General features: G+C 41.7%; 1 protein-coding gene across 10 annotated transcripts in view; it reads right to left on the bottom strand.

Annotated features, from left to right (window-relative positions):
• Positions 1-17,009, bottom strand: part of Brdt (bromodomain testis associated) — a 57,347-nt gene that overhangs the window by 30,310 nt on the left and 10,028 nt on the right. For 8 of the 10 annotated variants that reach the window (XM_059274904.1, XM_059274901.1, XM_059274909.1 and 5 more), the window contains 6 exons: positions 15,710-15,850; positions 14,839-15,078; positions 12,088-12,225; positions 10,691-10,805; positions 6,222-6,394; positions 4,928-5,278 (listed from right to left, as the gene is read on the bottom strand). In XM_059274904.1, coding sequence (XP_059130887.1) covers positions 4,928-5,278; positions 6,222-6,394; positions 10,691-10,805; positions 12,088-12,225; positions 14,839-15,027 — 966 coding nt within the window. In that variant the 5' untranslated portion in view covers positions 15,028-15,078; positions 15,710-15,850. The remainder of the gene's footprint in view (positions 1-4,927; positions 5,279-6,221; positions 6,395-10,690; positions 10,806-12,087; positions 12,226-14,838; positions 15,079-15,709; positions 15,851-17,009) is intronic. The other 2 variants (XM_059274906.1, XM_059274907.1) reach the window with 1 other exon arrangement.

The following is a 17,009-nucleotide window of genomic DNA, read 5'->3' as shown; positions in this document are numbered from 1 at the left end:
ACTGTTGTTTACTTTCTTGTTATTGAGTATTTTTTCCATTTTTTATTTTCCCTAATGTGTACTTTCCTCCTTCAGAACATCCTTCCCCTCTTTTACCCTGGCTTCTATTTCTTCACTTTCTCTATCCCTCCCATAGCCTCATTCATTAGCCATTTTCACATTTAATTACTGTTTTTTAACTTTAAGCATACTATATATTAGCTTTGCTATTTTTTGTTTCCTGACTATTAATGATATATTAGTGATCTTTAATCAGTTTTCACTGTACTTCTATATTTCATATTTAAAAGTCGTTTTCTCCTGTCCTAGCAGTGTGGGGATTAATTGAGCCCTAAAGGGCAACTGTTCACTAGGAAAAAAATTCAACTCGAGACATAAAAGAAACAGATGTACAACACAACACACAGAAACACACACTCTCATAAAACCAGCAGAAAGCAAGGTGATGTCTCCAGAAAGTGTGTAACTTTCCTTAGCTGCTGAGTTCAAAGACACTGAAAGGAGTCAAACACTGCATGAAGATTTCAGAAGTTTACTAGTGGAAAAGATCAGTGACCTTGAGGAAGACACAATAACAGGAATAAAGAAGTCAATCACAGACCTGCAGAGGAAGGCCAGCGACTCAGGAAAAAGTGAAAAGGATGAAGACTCCATATCACTATCTCAAGAGATAGAAAGTGAAAAGGATGAAGACTCCATATCATCATCTCAAGAGACAGAAAGTGAAAAGGATGAAGACTCCATATCATTATCTCAAGAGACAGAAAGTGAAAAGGATGAAGACTCCATATCATTATCTCAAGAGATAGAAAGTGAAAAGGATGAAGACTCCATATGATCATCTCAAGAGATAGAAAGTGAAAAGGATGAAGACTTCATACCATTATCTCAAGAGATAGAAAGTGAAAAGGATGAAGACTCCATATGACCATCTCAAGAGATAGAAAGTGAAAAGGATGAAGACTCCATATCACTATCTCAAGAGACAGAAAGTGAAAAGGATGAAGACTCCATATCATTATCTCAAGAGACAGAAAGTGAAAAGGATGAAGACTCCATATCATTATCTCAAGAGATAGAAACACCTTGGACAAAGGTCAACATTCTTTCATGGTAAAATCCCAGAAGACTCTAAGAAGAGAGGGATGACACCCAACATTTACGATACAACAGACCAGCTGGGCGGCGGTGGCGCACACCTTTAATTTCCACACTTGGGAGGCAGAGCCAGGCGGATCTCTGTGAGTTTGAGGCCAGCCTGGTCTACAGAACGAGATCCAGGAAAGGCGCAAAGCTACACAGAGAAACCCTGTCTCGAAAAACCAACCAACCAACCAACCAAACAAAAAAAAAAAAAAACCCCAAAAGATACAACAGACCTACAACCAGCTTTATACTACATGGGGAACGAATGAATTTCCAATAAAATTAGGAAGGGAACCCACTCTTTTCATTCTTATTCAACATAGTATTTGAATCTTAGCTAGAGCAGTAAGAGTAGGGAAGTAAATAAGACAGGGAAGTGAGGGTCAGATCGTCCCTACCTGTAGATGACATGATCCTGTACCTAGAAGACCCTCAAGACTCTATCAGAAAACCTCCAGGCCTCATCAACACTGTAAGCAATGCAGCAAGATACAGAAGTGACATATAAAACCAGTAGCTTTTCTAGCACACCAATAATGAACTCACAGAGAAGGAAATCGTGTGTGTGCGTGTGTATGTGTGTGTGTGTATGGGTGTGTGTGTATGTGTATGTGTGTGTGTGTGCGTGTGTGTGCGTGCGCACGTGTGTATGTGTGTGCACGTATGTATGTGTGTGCATGTATGTGTGTATGTGTGTGCATGTATGTGTGTATGTGTGTGCATGTGTGTATGTGTGTGTGTGTTTTCCTTCATAACATAACCATAAAAAGCATTCTGAAAAGAAGTACTCCAGCAGCTCAAGAGAGGAAAAGCAAGAATGGGTCATTTGTACCCTGTGGTGTCAGAAAGCTCTGAAGGAAAGGAAGCCGCCAGCAGAGTGAAGACACCCTATGGAATGGAAGAAGAGCTTGGCCAACCATACACTAGGCCGCTAGTCAGAGGGTTAGAGCTAGAATCTATATAGTCTCCCCACACACATATGCATGCAAACACATTTAAAACATCTAAAACAAACAGACTAGTGAATTTAATGTACAGTTCTTAAAGCAAGAAAACCAAATGGCCAATAAATATTTGAAAGTGTTCAATGTCCTTATCCATCTGAGAAAGTAAAACTAAAACAGCATGGATCGTCTATCTTACCCCAGTCAGACTGGCTATTATCAAGAAAACAAACAGCATATGCTGAGAAACATACAGGGAAACAGCAACTCTTATACATTGTTGGTGGAAATGTAGATTGGTATAGGCTCTCTGGATGTCAGTATGGAGTGTACTCAAAAAACCAAAAAGAAAACATGGCCAGCATGTTAGTAAGTCCGCAAAGGACTCTCCACCAGCGTCCCACAGACACTCGCACATTCACGGTTATTGCTATTCTGTGCATGATAGACAAGATGTGGAACCACCTGAGATGGTCATCTGTGGATGACTGATGAAAATGTGACACACACATAACGGAATTTTATTCAGCTCTAAAGAAGAATGAAATTGTCAATTTTGTGGGGAGATTAGTGAAATAAGACAGACTCAGAAGATAAATACGTTTTCTCTTACGTGAGGAATCTAGATTTAAATTTGTATGCATTTATGTGCATATGTACAATGGGAAAGTAGAAAGGAACTAAAGAATGCAGAAAGGCAACACTGGAAGGTAATGGAATGCATAGTGTATGAAAGTAAAGAGGGAATAAAGGGAGGAGTAAAACAGAAACCACGGAACGACAAGTGAGAACAGAATGTGCATGTCTGTGTGCATGTCTGAAAATGTCATGGCCAACATGATGTACATGTGTGTAAACTCAGCTCTTGAGAGGTAGAATCATGAGGCTCAAGAGTTCAAGGTCCCTCTCAGTTATACAGCAAGTTTGAGGTCAGCCTAGGCTACATGAAACCCCGTTTCAACAAACAAATGAACAAAGGAAAGAGTCACAGGAACCCATTTCTTTATATGCTAACCAGAAAGCAAACTAAAAGGAAGGAGGAAGGAGGGAGGGGGAGAGGACATTTACCTTTTTTTTTTTTTAAAAACAAATATCAAACACTGTGCTATATTATCCAATTTTACACTTGGAAAAGAAATCAACTAATGTTCACAAGTAAAAGAAATGAAGGAGGCACTCAAGACACAATGGATGGGAAACAGTGTTTCCAGACTGTCTTGGCTGTTTTACAAAGAAAGCAATGAACAGATGTTAAAAGCAGTCTGAAGAGTAACAGGACATGGTTACAGGCTCAGGTGGCTGCATGAAGAGGGTGAGATGTAGAGCAGACATTTAGATAGTGTTAGGATTGAAGGTGTGCACCACCATGCCTGGTTAATTTTCTTTTAAAACTTTATTTATGTATATGGCTGTCTTTCTTGCATGTATATTGGTATACCATGTACATGCCTAGTGTCCAAGGAGACCAGAACAAGGCACTGGGCCTCCCGGAACTACAGTTAAAGACAGCTGTAAACCACTATGTTGTTGTGGGGAACTGAACCCAGGTCCTTTGCAAGAGCAGCAAGTGCTTTTAACCACTGAGGCATCTCTCCATCCCTAAGAACATAATTTTCTTCCAACCACATCAGTGACAACTGAGAATGATTTCAGAGAGAAATTAAAGTCGACATCTTCCTGTTCCTGGAGTCCTCTAACAGCCTTCTGACCCATGTGTACCCAGCTCCTGGAGAACATACCACAAAACCCTAATGTAAGGCCATGACTCGTGTTTAATGACTTCTTTGAGTCTCTACAGCAGCTTAAGACCCAGGTTTCCCTCACATCCTTTGTATATACAAGTTCATACAAAGTCCTGTTCTGAATGTTTCTTTACCTCCTATCCATTCTACAAGTTACTTTCTCCACTTGAAACACCATATAACTACAAACTCCTATTTATCTCAACGTATGGCTATTGTTTTGTCTGTTTGTTTTTTGAGACAGGGTTTCTCTGTGTAGCCCTGGCTATCCTGAAACTCGCTCTGTGAACCAGGCTTGCCTTGGACTCACAGAATTCAGCCTGTCTCTGCCTCCTGAGTGCTGGGATTAAAGGTGTGCACTACCACCACCTGACCAGATGGTACTCTTTAACCTCTGGGTCCGAGTTTGCGTATGTGAGAAAGTAAAAAGTACTATTTTAAGACATAACGGTTACAAACTGTGACATGGCTCATCAGACTGAAAAGGGATAATTTCCAGTAAAGATGGGTAAACCGGAGCCAGCTAGAGAGAGGAAGACACACTATACACAAAGGAATGACAAGTTTCTTGACAGCAGAGAGACGGTGGGATGTCCTCCAAGTGTTAAGAGAAAATGACTGTCATTCTGAATTCTATAGTCAGTTAAAGAATCATTCATGATTCTTCTATATATAAATTGAATTTGCTCTCTATAAATTCTTAAAGAATGACTACTGAGTCTGAATGTCAACTAACAACAAATTCAGAGGGGGACAGCAGAATACAAGAAATGAGGGCAAACACAAAGTTTAGTAACATGTTAACAAACTTTACTATGTTGATAAAAATGATGAAACAAACTGTGCTTTAAAAGAGAACCAGGGCTGAGGAGGTGCTGTGCAAGGCTGAGGACCCTAGTTCGATCCCCACTGGCCTGTAAGATGGATGTGGTTACAGGAAAAATGAAAAGATGATCCACTTCAGGTGCTACAATTCTGGTGATGTAATTTTCTTCACAACTTTCTGGATATTAGATTAGCTTTCTTTGCAATGACGAAACACTTCTACAATCAAGAAAAGAAAAGAAAGCTCTTCCCACTCAGGCAGTATTTTACCTTGATAGTTCCGAGATCCATGGGATTTTTGACAATGTCATAGTAGTTGTGGAGTCCCAAAGCATCAGCATCCACAGGATTATAGAAGGGCCATGCATATGGCAAATGTTTCTTGGCAAGCATTTCTTTAAGAATCTCACTGCAGTACTTTAATTGCTCAGTTACTTTGACCGTTTTTAAAACTCTGTGTTGTTGCTGAGAGTCTGGAAAAACATTCTTCAGTATGTTCTCCTTTACTGGCACAGTCCCTGGCTTTGCTTCTCCAAGGGTCGGGGAAGACTTGCTACTTGCTTTAACTATGGATGCGGTAGGGGTTGTTGTGTCTGCTCTCCTCTTCACACCCTTTGTGACCTGAAGAACAGTCCAACAAGAAGTGATCCTCAAGGAGGTGCCATCCATTGATAAACAAAGACAATCACTGACCCAAGTTTCTATGAGAGGATTTTCACACACTGCCGTCAGTTCACATATACCTATTAGTAGAGGTTAACTCCCCCTTACAGACAGAACAAATCTCTCTGATGTTCCCTTCTCACACCAGGAGAACAATCTGGCACAAATCTTAAAGACAAATGAAAGATGGAAAATCAGAGTCATAGTTATACCAATAGTGTCTCTGAGTACAGGAAATTAGCTGGGACATACAAAAGTGCAAACTGTGTATGCCAGGTACGGCGGCATGACCCACAGTGTTGGAGGCTTACCGCAGGAGTGAGGATTCTAGAAAAAGGCCTACTAATAGTAAGATTTTGTCTCAAAACAAAACAAAAATCTATGTACAATTGTAATTGCTACATTAAAAGAAAAACAAAAAACACCAGTGTAACTTTAGATAACTTGTTTTGCTTGTTGTTGAGAGGGCTTTTTCTGTAGTCCAGGCTGCCCTCAAACTTGTTAGCACCACAGGACTATACTACGAAACCTGGGTCAAACTAGACAGCTTTTAATAGCAATACTATCAAGATACTAAAATGGTTCAAATTCTACTTAAGAAATCTCTAAAATTTGATTAATAGTCTAGGTCTTTGTCCTAAATATGCATATAGACAAGTGTTCAGCACTCACATCAGGCTCAAAACTGCCTGTAATTCCAGCTTCAGGGGATTTTATGCCCTCTTCTATCCTCCAGGGTAACCCAGACACGTGACATACATTCACACACACACACACACACACACACACACACACACACACACACACATATCCTCCCTCCCCCCCGCCTCTCTCTCTCTCTCTCTCTCTCTCTCTCTCACACACACACACACACACACACACACACACACACAAAACTTACTTGGACCACAGTCTGTGAGTCAGAGGTGGGGGGAGCTTCGTGCACCATGTTTAAGGGAGAGAGGGAGATGTCAGGAAATCCAGAAGGAATCTCTTGCCACTTAAATACATTTTCTGCCACTTTGAAAGGGATTGGATCCTTAGCAGAGGAAACTGGTGTCTTTTGCTGAGGATCTAGCAAACGTGAACAGAGTCAAACACCTGAGAGGCACACAACACCATCTTCCCACTCCTCCTCCACTCTAATCCAGCTGGCAAAGTAAGCCCAGTCCACTGCTGCTGACAAGCTGGTCCTAATTTCCAAAAGACATGGTCCAAGATGCTGAAGTCCTGAGAGAGCAAAAATCCTTAAAGCTTAAAACTCCCATATATATATATATTACAATTTTGGAAAAGTTAAATTGAAGCCAGGTGTGGGAGACAGGCCAGACCTTCCAGCTTGAGACACAGACAATGACTTTCTTAATAGGACTCCAGTCACTCAAGAGGTGGTAATAGAAAAGGACAGATGAGATCATTTCAAACTTAAAAGCTTCTACATACCCAAGGAAATAATTAACAAAGTGAAATGATAGCTGTTTATCATACAGGAGATTAATATCCAGAGTAGATTTTAAAAAACTAAATGAATAAAATGCCTGGTGCTGGAGAGATGGCTCAGCAGGTTGAGGGCACTTGCTCTCATTCATGAAAACCAGAGTTCAGATCCCAGCACTCATGGAACAACCTGGGTGGCCCATGGATGCTTGTAACTCCAACTCCAAGGGATCCAAGGCTCTCCAGGCCTTTGTGTGCACACAGGGGCACATACACATGTATGCATATATGCTCACATAGACACATCTTTTAAAAAATATTTTAAAAAATTATAACATCTAAAATGAACAATTCTATAGATGCTTTTCTATTTATATGCCATAAATGGAGAATGAACTGAAAAAAAGTGAAGACACCTTTCAAGGAAGGAGGCTGGTAAACACAGGAAAAGGTGCTCAATATCTAGCCATCAGGAAAATGTAGACCATGGGCTGGAGAGATGGCTCAAGGGTCAAGAGAGCTTGCTGCTCTTGCAGAGGACCTGAGATTGACTGCCAGCACCCACACTGGGTAGCTTACAAATGTCTCCAACTCTAGTTCTAGGGGATCTGAGGCCTTCTTGCCTCCATGGGCACTGAATGTATGTGTGCACACTGACATGCAGACACAAACATATGCACATAAATAAAATTAGAAAAATGGAAATCACCATTACATTTTTAAAAGGAAGAGCTAGGCATGGTGGTGCACGCCTATCATCCCAGCTCTTGGCAAGGTTGAGGCAGGCCTATCAGGAGTTCAAGTGCAACCATGGTTACATAAGGTCGTATATATCCCAGGCTGGCCTGTAAATCCTTATCAAAAAAAAAAAAAGCACAAAAACAGAGAAAAATTGCTTTGCCATTCTAGCTCACTGAGTCAGAATGGCTGAGGAAGAAAGGAGCCCTTACGCCTGCTAGTTGGGATGTTAACTAGTATGTCCTTCAAAATCCATTTGAAGCTTCCTCAAACAAACAAACAAACAAAAACAAAAAACTACAAATAGAACTACCATATTACTGAGCTCTCTCACTTCTCAAGTCATCATTTAGTGGGATAACTGCAGACCTATGCTTGTCCCGACACTATTCACAATAGCCAAAGTATGGAATCAGTGTAAGTGCTTATCCATAGACTGATGGAAAAGATGGTGTGGAAATATGCACAATGGAGCATTATTCAGCCGTAAGAAGAATGAAATCATGTCTTGGAGGCTGAGGTAGGAGGATCATGAATTTGAGTAGCCTGGGCAACTTAGTGAGATCCTGTCTCAATATGAAAAATAAAAAGGGTTTGGGATATAGTTTGGTGATAAAACACAGACTTAGCCTGCATAAAACCTTGGCTTCAAACCTTACTTATGAAAAACAGAAAAAAATTAAATGCTTCTTTAAAAACAACATTCAAGGGACCAGAGAAGTGGCTTAGTGGTGAAGAAGAATCTCCTGCTCTCCCAGAGGACTCAGGTTTGGGTTCTCAGCACCTATATCTTGGCAGCTTACAACTGCCTGTAACTTTAGCTCTAGGAGATTCAACATCCTCTTCTGGCCTCTGTGTATGTGAAAGAGAGAGACAGAGAGAGACAGAGAGAGAGAGAGAGAGAGAGAGAGAGAGAGAGAGAGAGAGAGAGAGAGAGACAGAGAGAGAGAGAGACAGAGACAGAGACAGAGACAGACAGACAGACACACACACACAACACAGGATCAGGAATTCTGGCCTGGGTCACATGACATCCTGCCTCAAAACTAGGAAGGGAGGAAGGAAGAAAGGAAAGGAGGGACAGAGGGAGAAGAAAAAAAAGAAAATTTAAAAATATGTAGGAGTTGGAGAGATGGCTTAGTGATTAAAGCCACTATATGTTCTTCCAGAGGGCCCAGGCTTGACTCCTACTTCTATATGGTGGCTCACAAGCATCTGGAACCCCAGTTCCATGGGATCTGATGCCCTCTTCTGGCCTCCATGGGCATGGACACATGTGGTGCACAGATATAAATGCAGGCAAAACACTCATACACATAAAATAAATTTTTAAAAAACAAATATAATTTTCCCTTGGTAGAGATTATAATTTAAATCAGCAAAAATTAGCATCTTGTTTTAACAACTGAAATACTGTACTCATGTATGTGCTGCCTATCTCAAAAGGGTTTATTAGCCCTCTTATTGGAGCCTGTGTCTTACACGGTCAGACTTAAGATCAACATCTTTTTGTTTGTTTGTTTGTTTTGTTTTGTTTTGTTTTTTTGAGACAGGGTTTCTCTGTGTAACAGCCCTGGCTGTTCCGGAACTCACTCTGTAGACCAGGCTGGCCTTGAACTTATAGAGATCCACCTGCCTCTACCTCCTGAGTGCTGGGATTAAAGGCTGCACCACCACGCTCAGTTCAACATCTTTCTTAATAAGACAAACATAAGAACTTTAATGATCAGTAAGTGTCATGCATGACTGATCAAGGAAACCCTCATAAGTGGATATAACCCATCTTAAAATCTGTCAAAAAAGAAAAAGTACACATTACCATTTATAAAAATGATGTCTAGTACAGACCCACTATAATCTCCTATACCCCAGCCATTTAACTATAAATGTATAACATTTACAAACATAAAGGATAAATATTTTCCTGTAAAAGATAAAGCTATTAACATGGAATGACTAAGGAACTTACTAATATTATACAATTTGAGTGATATACAAATTCATCAACATTTGATGATGCTCTATCATACCATTTGAATATTAAGATTAATTTCATGTCTTCACATGAGTAACATGATCAACTCTAAAAATTTTCACTATAGCCAGATATGGGTGAAGGCTGGTAATTCCAGTACTCAGGAGGCAGAGGCAGAAGGACCATATGCTGAAGGCCAGCCTGGACAATTTAGAGAAACCCTGTCTCAAAATATAAATCCCCAAAGGGGTGCTGGGCAGTGGTGGTGCCAGGCAGTGGTGGTGTGTAAGATGAATTGCTAAACAGTCTCATTAATATAACCCCGAGCCAGATATTGGGGTGAAAAGCTGAGAGATCAGAGAAATAGGACAAGCCACAGACAACCTCACCTCAGTCTCCAAAGAGACCTACGTCCTGTCTACCCATGCCTATATGCCTTTCTGTTCTGCCATCTCATTTCCTCTCTGCCCAGCTACAGCACTTCCTCTTCCTGCCCAGCTCTGTCACTTCCTGTCTGTCTGTACAGACCTCCAGACCTTTATGGTTAGTGCTGGGATTAAAAGTATGTACCACCACGCCTGGCTCTGTTCCCAGTGTGGCCTTGAACTCGCAGAGATCCAGATGGATCTCTGCTTCCCGAGTGATAGGATTAAAGGCCTGTGCTACCATTGCCTGACCTCTATGTTTACTAGAGTGGCTGGCTTTTTCCTCTGATCCTCGGATAAACTTTATTAGGGTGCACAATATGTTGGGGACACAATACATCACCACAGTGGTGATGGGCAGTGCCTTTAATCCCAGCACTCAGGAGGCAGAACTTTTGAGTTCAAGGCCAGCCTGGTCTACAGAGCAAGTTTCAGGACAGCCAAGGCTACACACAGAGAAACCCTGTCTCCAAAAACAAAAGCAAAAAGAAAAAAAAGGAAGAGGTATAGGTAGATAGCTCAGTCAGTAAAATATTTTTAATTAGAGGAGAAAGAAAAGGAATCTTAAACCCAATAACCTTTCATTCTTAGCTACAGTCCTTTTGGCAATATGTGTCCTCTTCCATAATTAAGGAGGAGGAGCCCATTTAAATGGACATGCTATTCCAAAAGAATTGGATATAAAAGGACTTCCACATGTCTATGTCCTTTGAAGGATTTTATTTTTATTTATGTTTTATTCCACACACGCACGCGTGCGCACACACACACTCACACTTTTCACTCTGGGCTTACCTTTCTTTATTCTTTCCTTACCACCCACAGCTTGCTCTACTTGTGGCATCTGAGATAATTTCTGCATAAATAACTTCTCTAGAGCTTGGGCCATAAGAACAATGTCATCGCCAGGCTAGAAAACATGTTGAAGACATGTTAAGTTACACAGGGTAGTTGTGGCACCACATTTCTTTATAGAATGCTTAGGTAGGACTTATCTCTATTTGGAAAATATTGGAGCAGAAACAAACTTAAATTCTAGCATCTCTTGCCTTTTAAAAAGGATCAGAGTGAATTTTCTGAATGCCAAACAAATGCAATCTAACCAACCCAGCAATACAAAAAGTGTTAGCAATTAGAATGTCTCCCCTGGAGAACTTCATGATCTGAGGTGACTTCATGACAGTGTACACTGACTGGATTTGAATTCTGCTCTCCCTGTTGTATTCTTCTAGCATGACCTCACTGCCTGAAGTAAATTTAAGTGACTCAACTGTGTCGGGCTCAGTCCTCAGCACTACGCAGGCTGTCATGTAGCTTGCTACTTAGGCAATAGGTAGGAAATTTAACCGAGATTGAATTAAATGTGTTACCAGGTCACCACTCATAATTAAAACATCAAGAGGGCCACAGAGAACCAGACCATCAATAATGCTTTTCTTTCTCTCTTCTCAAGACAGGGGCTCAAACTATACCCAAGCTGCCCTTAAACTCACAAAATCCTCCTGCCTCAGCCTCCCAATCACTGGGTTATAGGTGAGTTACCAGTCTGGCTTTGGTCTGTCTTCCTTCCTTCCTTCCTTCCTTCCTTCCTTCCTTCCTTCCTTCCTTTCTTTTTCTTTTTTCTTTGTTTAAGGATAGACCATTTCAGCTACTCAGGCAAAAATACAGTCAATAGGCTGAAAAAAAAATTCAGCAAATAGACTGAAATATGAAAATTATGAAATCCAATAATAAATAACTTACTTAAAATATGCAAATTGGGGTCAGCGAGGTGACTCTGAGTTGGTAAAAAATACTTGCCATATGAGCATGCCTAGTAACGTCCTGAGTTCCACCCCACACCCATGGTAGGGGGGAACCAACTCCTGAAAACTGTTCTCTGACCACCACACAGGCTCACCCACTAATAGAAAAATAACAAACGTTACAAAATAGCATATCTAATAAAGACATGTAAACTGAGTCTTATAAGGGCACATGCCTATAATCCTAAGGCTCTAGAGGCTGAGGCAGGAAGACCTTGAGGCCAGCCCTGGCAGCATATGGAAACCTTGTTTCAAACTGCCCCTCCCATCCAAAACAATACATTAAGTGTTTCCAATCTGGAACTGGAATCTGAAATCATAATACTTATTATACACTCTTGTATACATAACAGCAAAGACTAGGCAGTGTAATATAAGTTTACATACCTTGTTGTATAAATAACAATTTGAAAACATTGTATTGAAGTCTTCTATGCATTCGGAAGCCTTCACATAATACTTATTTTCCAACCGCTTCTTAATTGTATTTAAATCCATTGGGGTTTTTATGATGGTATAATAGTCCTATAGGTTTGAAGAAGTTACATTATTAGAAGGAGGCTGGGGGCATAGTTCAGTGGCAGAGAGCTCATATAACATGCAAAAGACCCTGGGTTCCATCCTCAGCACCACAATAAATTAATAATAATAAATACTTGTTTAGTATGCTTGAGGCCTTGGGTTCAGTATGGTACAATCACACACAAACAACTGTTGACTTAATTCATAAAACTCTTAACCTCTAACTAAGGAATGCAAATGATTACCTTTTGTTAGAGGCACAATCTGAAAACCTTTAGTAGTGAAAACCAAAGCTAGTTGTCACAACATTACTTTTCAGAGGAAATAAAGTCTCTACAGGTTGACAAGGGTAGTTCTGATGAGTTGGCTCAGAGGATAAATGTGCCTGCCACTAAGCTTAACCACCTGACCCACATGGACCCACATGGTGGAACGAGAACTGACTCTTGAAAGTTGTCCTTGGCGCGCGCGCGCGCGCGCGCACACACACACACACACAAGCAGATAATGAAAAAATTTAAAAGATTGGCAAAGGCAAGATTTAAAACATTTTATGGAAGAAAATGATGAGGGGCAGTATTTACGGAATCTGACAGGTTTAGAGGAAAATTCCAGTTCCCTGACTCACTGACTACATCACAGATCGCTCTGTTACTATATGATTAAAAACTTCAAGTGAAACCTAAAGCTGAACGTGATGTGTGATATAAGTAAGACTAGTAAGTAGTGTTAAGAAAGCAGCTGGGTGGTGGTGGCGCATGCCTCTTTAGTCCCAGCACTTGGGAGGCAGAGCCAGGCGGATCTCTGTGAGTTCGAGGCCAGCCTGGGCTACAGAGCTAGATCCAGGACAAGCACCAAAACTACACAGAGAAACCTTGTCTCCAAAACAAAACAAAACAAAACAAAACAAAAAAACAAACAAACAAACAAAAAAACCTCCAAAAAAAAAAAAAAAAAAAAAAGAAAGCCTTCTCGGAGGATTTCTCTTCTCAGAGGATTTCTCTTCTCAGAGGATTTCTCTTCTCAGAAAGCTGCTGTGGCATGCTATGACCAGAGAGCCTCACACAATTCATCACAAACTGTTAAAATAAGAATGCCAGTGTCCAGATCATTAAGTTTTATCTTGGGAGTGGGGAAGAACACTTAGGACAGTCTTCAGGGGTGCTGAATAACCAGGTATCTAATTATGTATATTTTATAATATTAAAGATTACATTAAACAACTTTATGTTTGGGTGCTTTGCCTGCTGTATATCTGTGGTGCACATGTGTGCCTGGTGCCTGTAGAGACCAGAAGAGGGCATTGGCTCCCTGACATTCCCATTACATATCCATCAGTTCTCACTAGATCCCTGGAACTGGAGTTCAGACAGTGTATGCCACCATGTGGGTGATAAGAACTGAATCTAGGTCATCTGGAAGAGCAGACATTGCTCTTAATGGCTGAGCCATCTCTCCAGCCCCAACTAATTTTTTTCCTTATAGTTGTAGAATTTTTCTCTTTTAAATTGATACGTAAAATACCTAAACAGACAAACAACGAAACTAACAGGTTACGGACCGGGGAGATGGCTAAGTTGGTAAAAGCACTAGCTGTCCAAAGCTGAGGGTCTGAGCTGGAATCACAGAAAAAGCCAGCTGTGGTGGTGCACATCTGTAATCTCAGCACTCTATGGTGAGGTGGGAGGCAGAGCTACGCCAGCTAGCCCGCCATGCATAGGACAGCAGCAAAACCTTGGACGTTGTTCTCTGACCTGTACATGGGCACCATAGCATGTGAGTGCCCATGCTTTTCAATAGAGTCTTTAGAATTTAAAATTGCTTCCTCCAAAGCTTACTTCTGGAGGGAAGTTATCAGCCTGGACTCTCCAGCATTCTCTGAGAAGGGCTTGAACAGAGTTAGAAGTTTCCACTGTAGAAAAATGTCGGAGCTGCTTCTAGGAGAGCATCCTCCATGCCCCCCCCATTCTATCGCTTCCCACATGAGACTGTGAAGTTAGGCCGGTGGAGTGGGGACTCTGATACCTGCAGGCACTGGGAGTGATTTTGGCTGCTGCATCTCGCTGACAGTTCTCTCCTCCTCTATTTCATCAAATACCTATTCCTAATTGGGGTGCTTTATGCAAAAATATGGGCTGCATATGAAAACCTTGTTGTATCTTAATGTTGAGGTTGCTGCTTTCTGATCCCTTCTTCTACTTTGCTTCAGGACTCCTAGAAGGTTCCTCTCCTGACTAGATTCCCAGCACCTGAGTCTGGGCTCAGCTGGCACCTGGAACCCAGGGTGGAAGGAGAGAACTGACACCTCCAAGTTGTCCTCTTACTCCACATGTATCTTGAACTGCACACACACACACACACACACACACACACACACACACACACACACCACACACACATACACAAACACATACATGCATACATACACATACAGACACACACACACATACATACATACACACATATACACACACATACACAAACACATACACACACACAAACATACACACATACATACACGCATATACACACACATACACAAACACATACACACACACACACACACACACACACACAGAGGAATAAATAAAAACTAACGTGTCATGCGATGCTTACTGGCAACTTCAGCTTCACGGCGTCCACGGGCTGCTGGAAAGGCCATGAGAAGCTGTGTTTCCACAGGGCCTTCAGGACGACCTTCTGTAGGAACTGCAGCTGGTTCGTCACGCGCCCGTTCTTCTTGGCGTTGATGTACTCCGGTGGAGGGGGGTTGACAATGGCTGTCTGTCGACTTGGCAGAGACATTCTCAACCACTTCAGATCCTGGTATTTTAATGCTGTCTACAAGTACATGTCCTGAGAAATAAAAAACCGAGGACTTTAAAAATCGCTGTTTGTAAGAGCCCAAAGGATTTATTCAAGAGAAGAGTGGCTTTTGCTGTTTTGTTTTCTGAATTTGAGACAGGGTCTCACTATGTTTCTGAGGCTGGCCTGGAGCTCAATACATAGTACACCACCATGCCTGGCTTTGTGTTGCTGCTGCTGCTGCTGCTGCTGCTGCTGCTGCTGCTGCTGCTGCTGCTGCTGCTATTATTTTGGGACAGGGTCTTATGTCTTATTTTATATGTAGTCCAGGCCAGCCTCAGACAAGACTTTCCTGCTCAGCCTCCTGAGTTTTACAGACACAACAATCACACACAGCTGATTTACTCTACTTCAAGACACATTTTAGTTGTTTAAATGTTCATTTACAAATGTCCAGACATGGTGGCACACACGTTTAGTCCCAGCACTCAGGAGTCAGAGGCAGGCAGATCTCTGTAAGTTCAAGGCCAGCCAAGGCTACAGAGTGAGTTTCAAGACAGCCAGGGCCACACAGTGAAATCCTGTCTCAGAAACAAAAACATCCTCTCCTCTAAAAAACCCCACTACATCTTAGGCCAGGGACAAAAAGGACAAATGACAATTTTTTTTAACAAATACTAACCTTTTTTATACAAATAGTATACATTGTTTCATTATGTATGTTTTAGTCTTAGATGGCTTAAATTATTTCCACACTTCACAGAATTTCTTTCTGTTCTTCAAAAATACAAATTGAGGTCTTAGCAGGAAAGTCTACAAATTCCTAATAAAAAGAAGCACCAGGAATGTTAGAGGTACCATTGGTGTATAGGTATCCTGTAATTGTTCACTGAATGTAGGGGAAAGCATAAAGGATTTTTTGGCTAATCCTCCCCCAAATTTTCTCACTAATTTAAATAAAGTAATTTATTTAAAATCCAAATTCATCAACACCCACAAGTTGTCCTCTGGCCTTTGCATGCACTCACGCACATACATGAATAACTAGGTCAGGATGGCTTAGCAGGTAGAGACACTTGCTGGAAAGCTTGAGGACATGAGTGTGGAAGAGACCTGACTCTTGCCACGTGTCCTCTGATCTCCATACGTGCTCCACGGAGACGCAAAACAAAACCCCAGTTCACAGAGCCTGGGACATGGGCTTAGTCGGGGCAGGGCCGGCCCGAGCCCCAACACCACCAGCAGTAATAACTAAGTAGGTGGACAACAATGCATTAGGAAGAGAAGCGCCAGGGCTGAGATGCAGCTCTTTGGTACACACCGCTATGTCTGCGATGCCTGGACAGCACTGTTACCATGGAGATAAAGTATGGATGCTAGGAATGCACACACAGTCCCTCACAGTCCTTGGTTTTTTATTTTTCAGGACATGCACTTGTAGACAACATGAGAAGGAGCTGTCCACTTTGGACCTGTGACAACTAAGCCAGGAGCCACATCCATGAAATGGCATTGGTTTGCCACTGCTGCCTCGTGATCGATCATGTTTCCCTGTTTCACTTGTGGTAAAATCCACCTTGACTATTTTAAGTCCTTATTTCGCTGCGTATATTCAGGTCTTTCTGGAACCAGTCTCCAAAATGTCTTCATTTTAACAAAACCCAAATCCCACATCCATTAAACAATCCCTGCCCCTCCAATTCTTACCTTCCCCCACCCTTAGAATCACCACTCTTATTCCTGCTATGATTCTGGAAACAAGGTTCCCCTTACTATGCTCAGGAGAGCCCTGGTTTCTTGAGCAGCTGTGGTCACAGGCCTGCAGTGCCAGACCCAATGCTCGCTCTTGTTTCTACGGCACAGCATTCACCTTATTTTTTATAATTACATTTGTGGGGGGGGGGTGCATGTGGAGGCCATCATTTCTCTCCTTCCACCGTGTGGGTCCCAGGGATCAAACTTGAGTCACCAGGCTTGGCAGC

This window comes from Peromyscus eremicus, chromosome 10 (genome assembly GCF_949786415.1).
Source record: "Peromyscus eremicus chromosome 10, PerEre_H2_v1, whole genome shotgun sequence".
NCBI classification, from domain to species: Eukaryota; Metazoa; Chordata; class Mammalia; order Rodentia; family Cricetidae; genus Peromyscus; species Peromyscus eremicus.
Note: the sequence above shows the minus strand (reverse complement) of the source record. Positions and strands in the feature narration are given on the sequence as shown.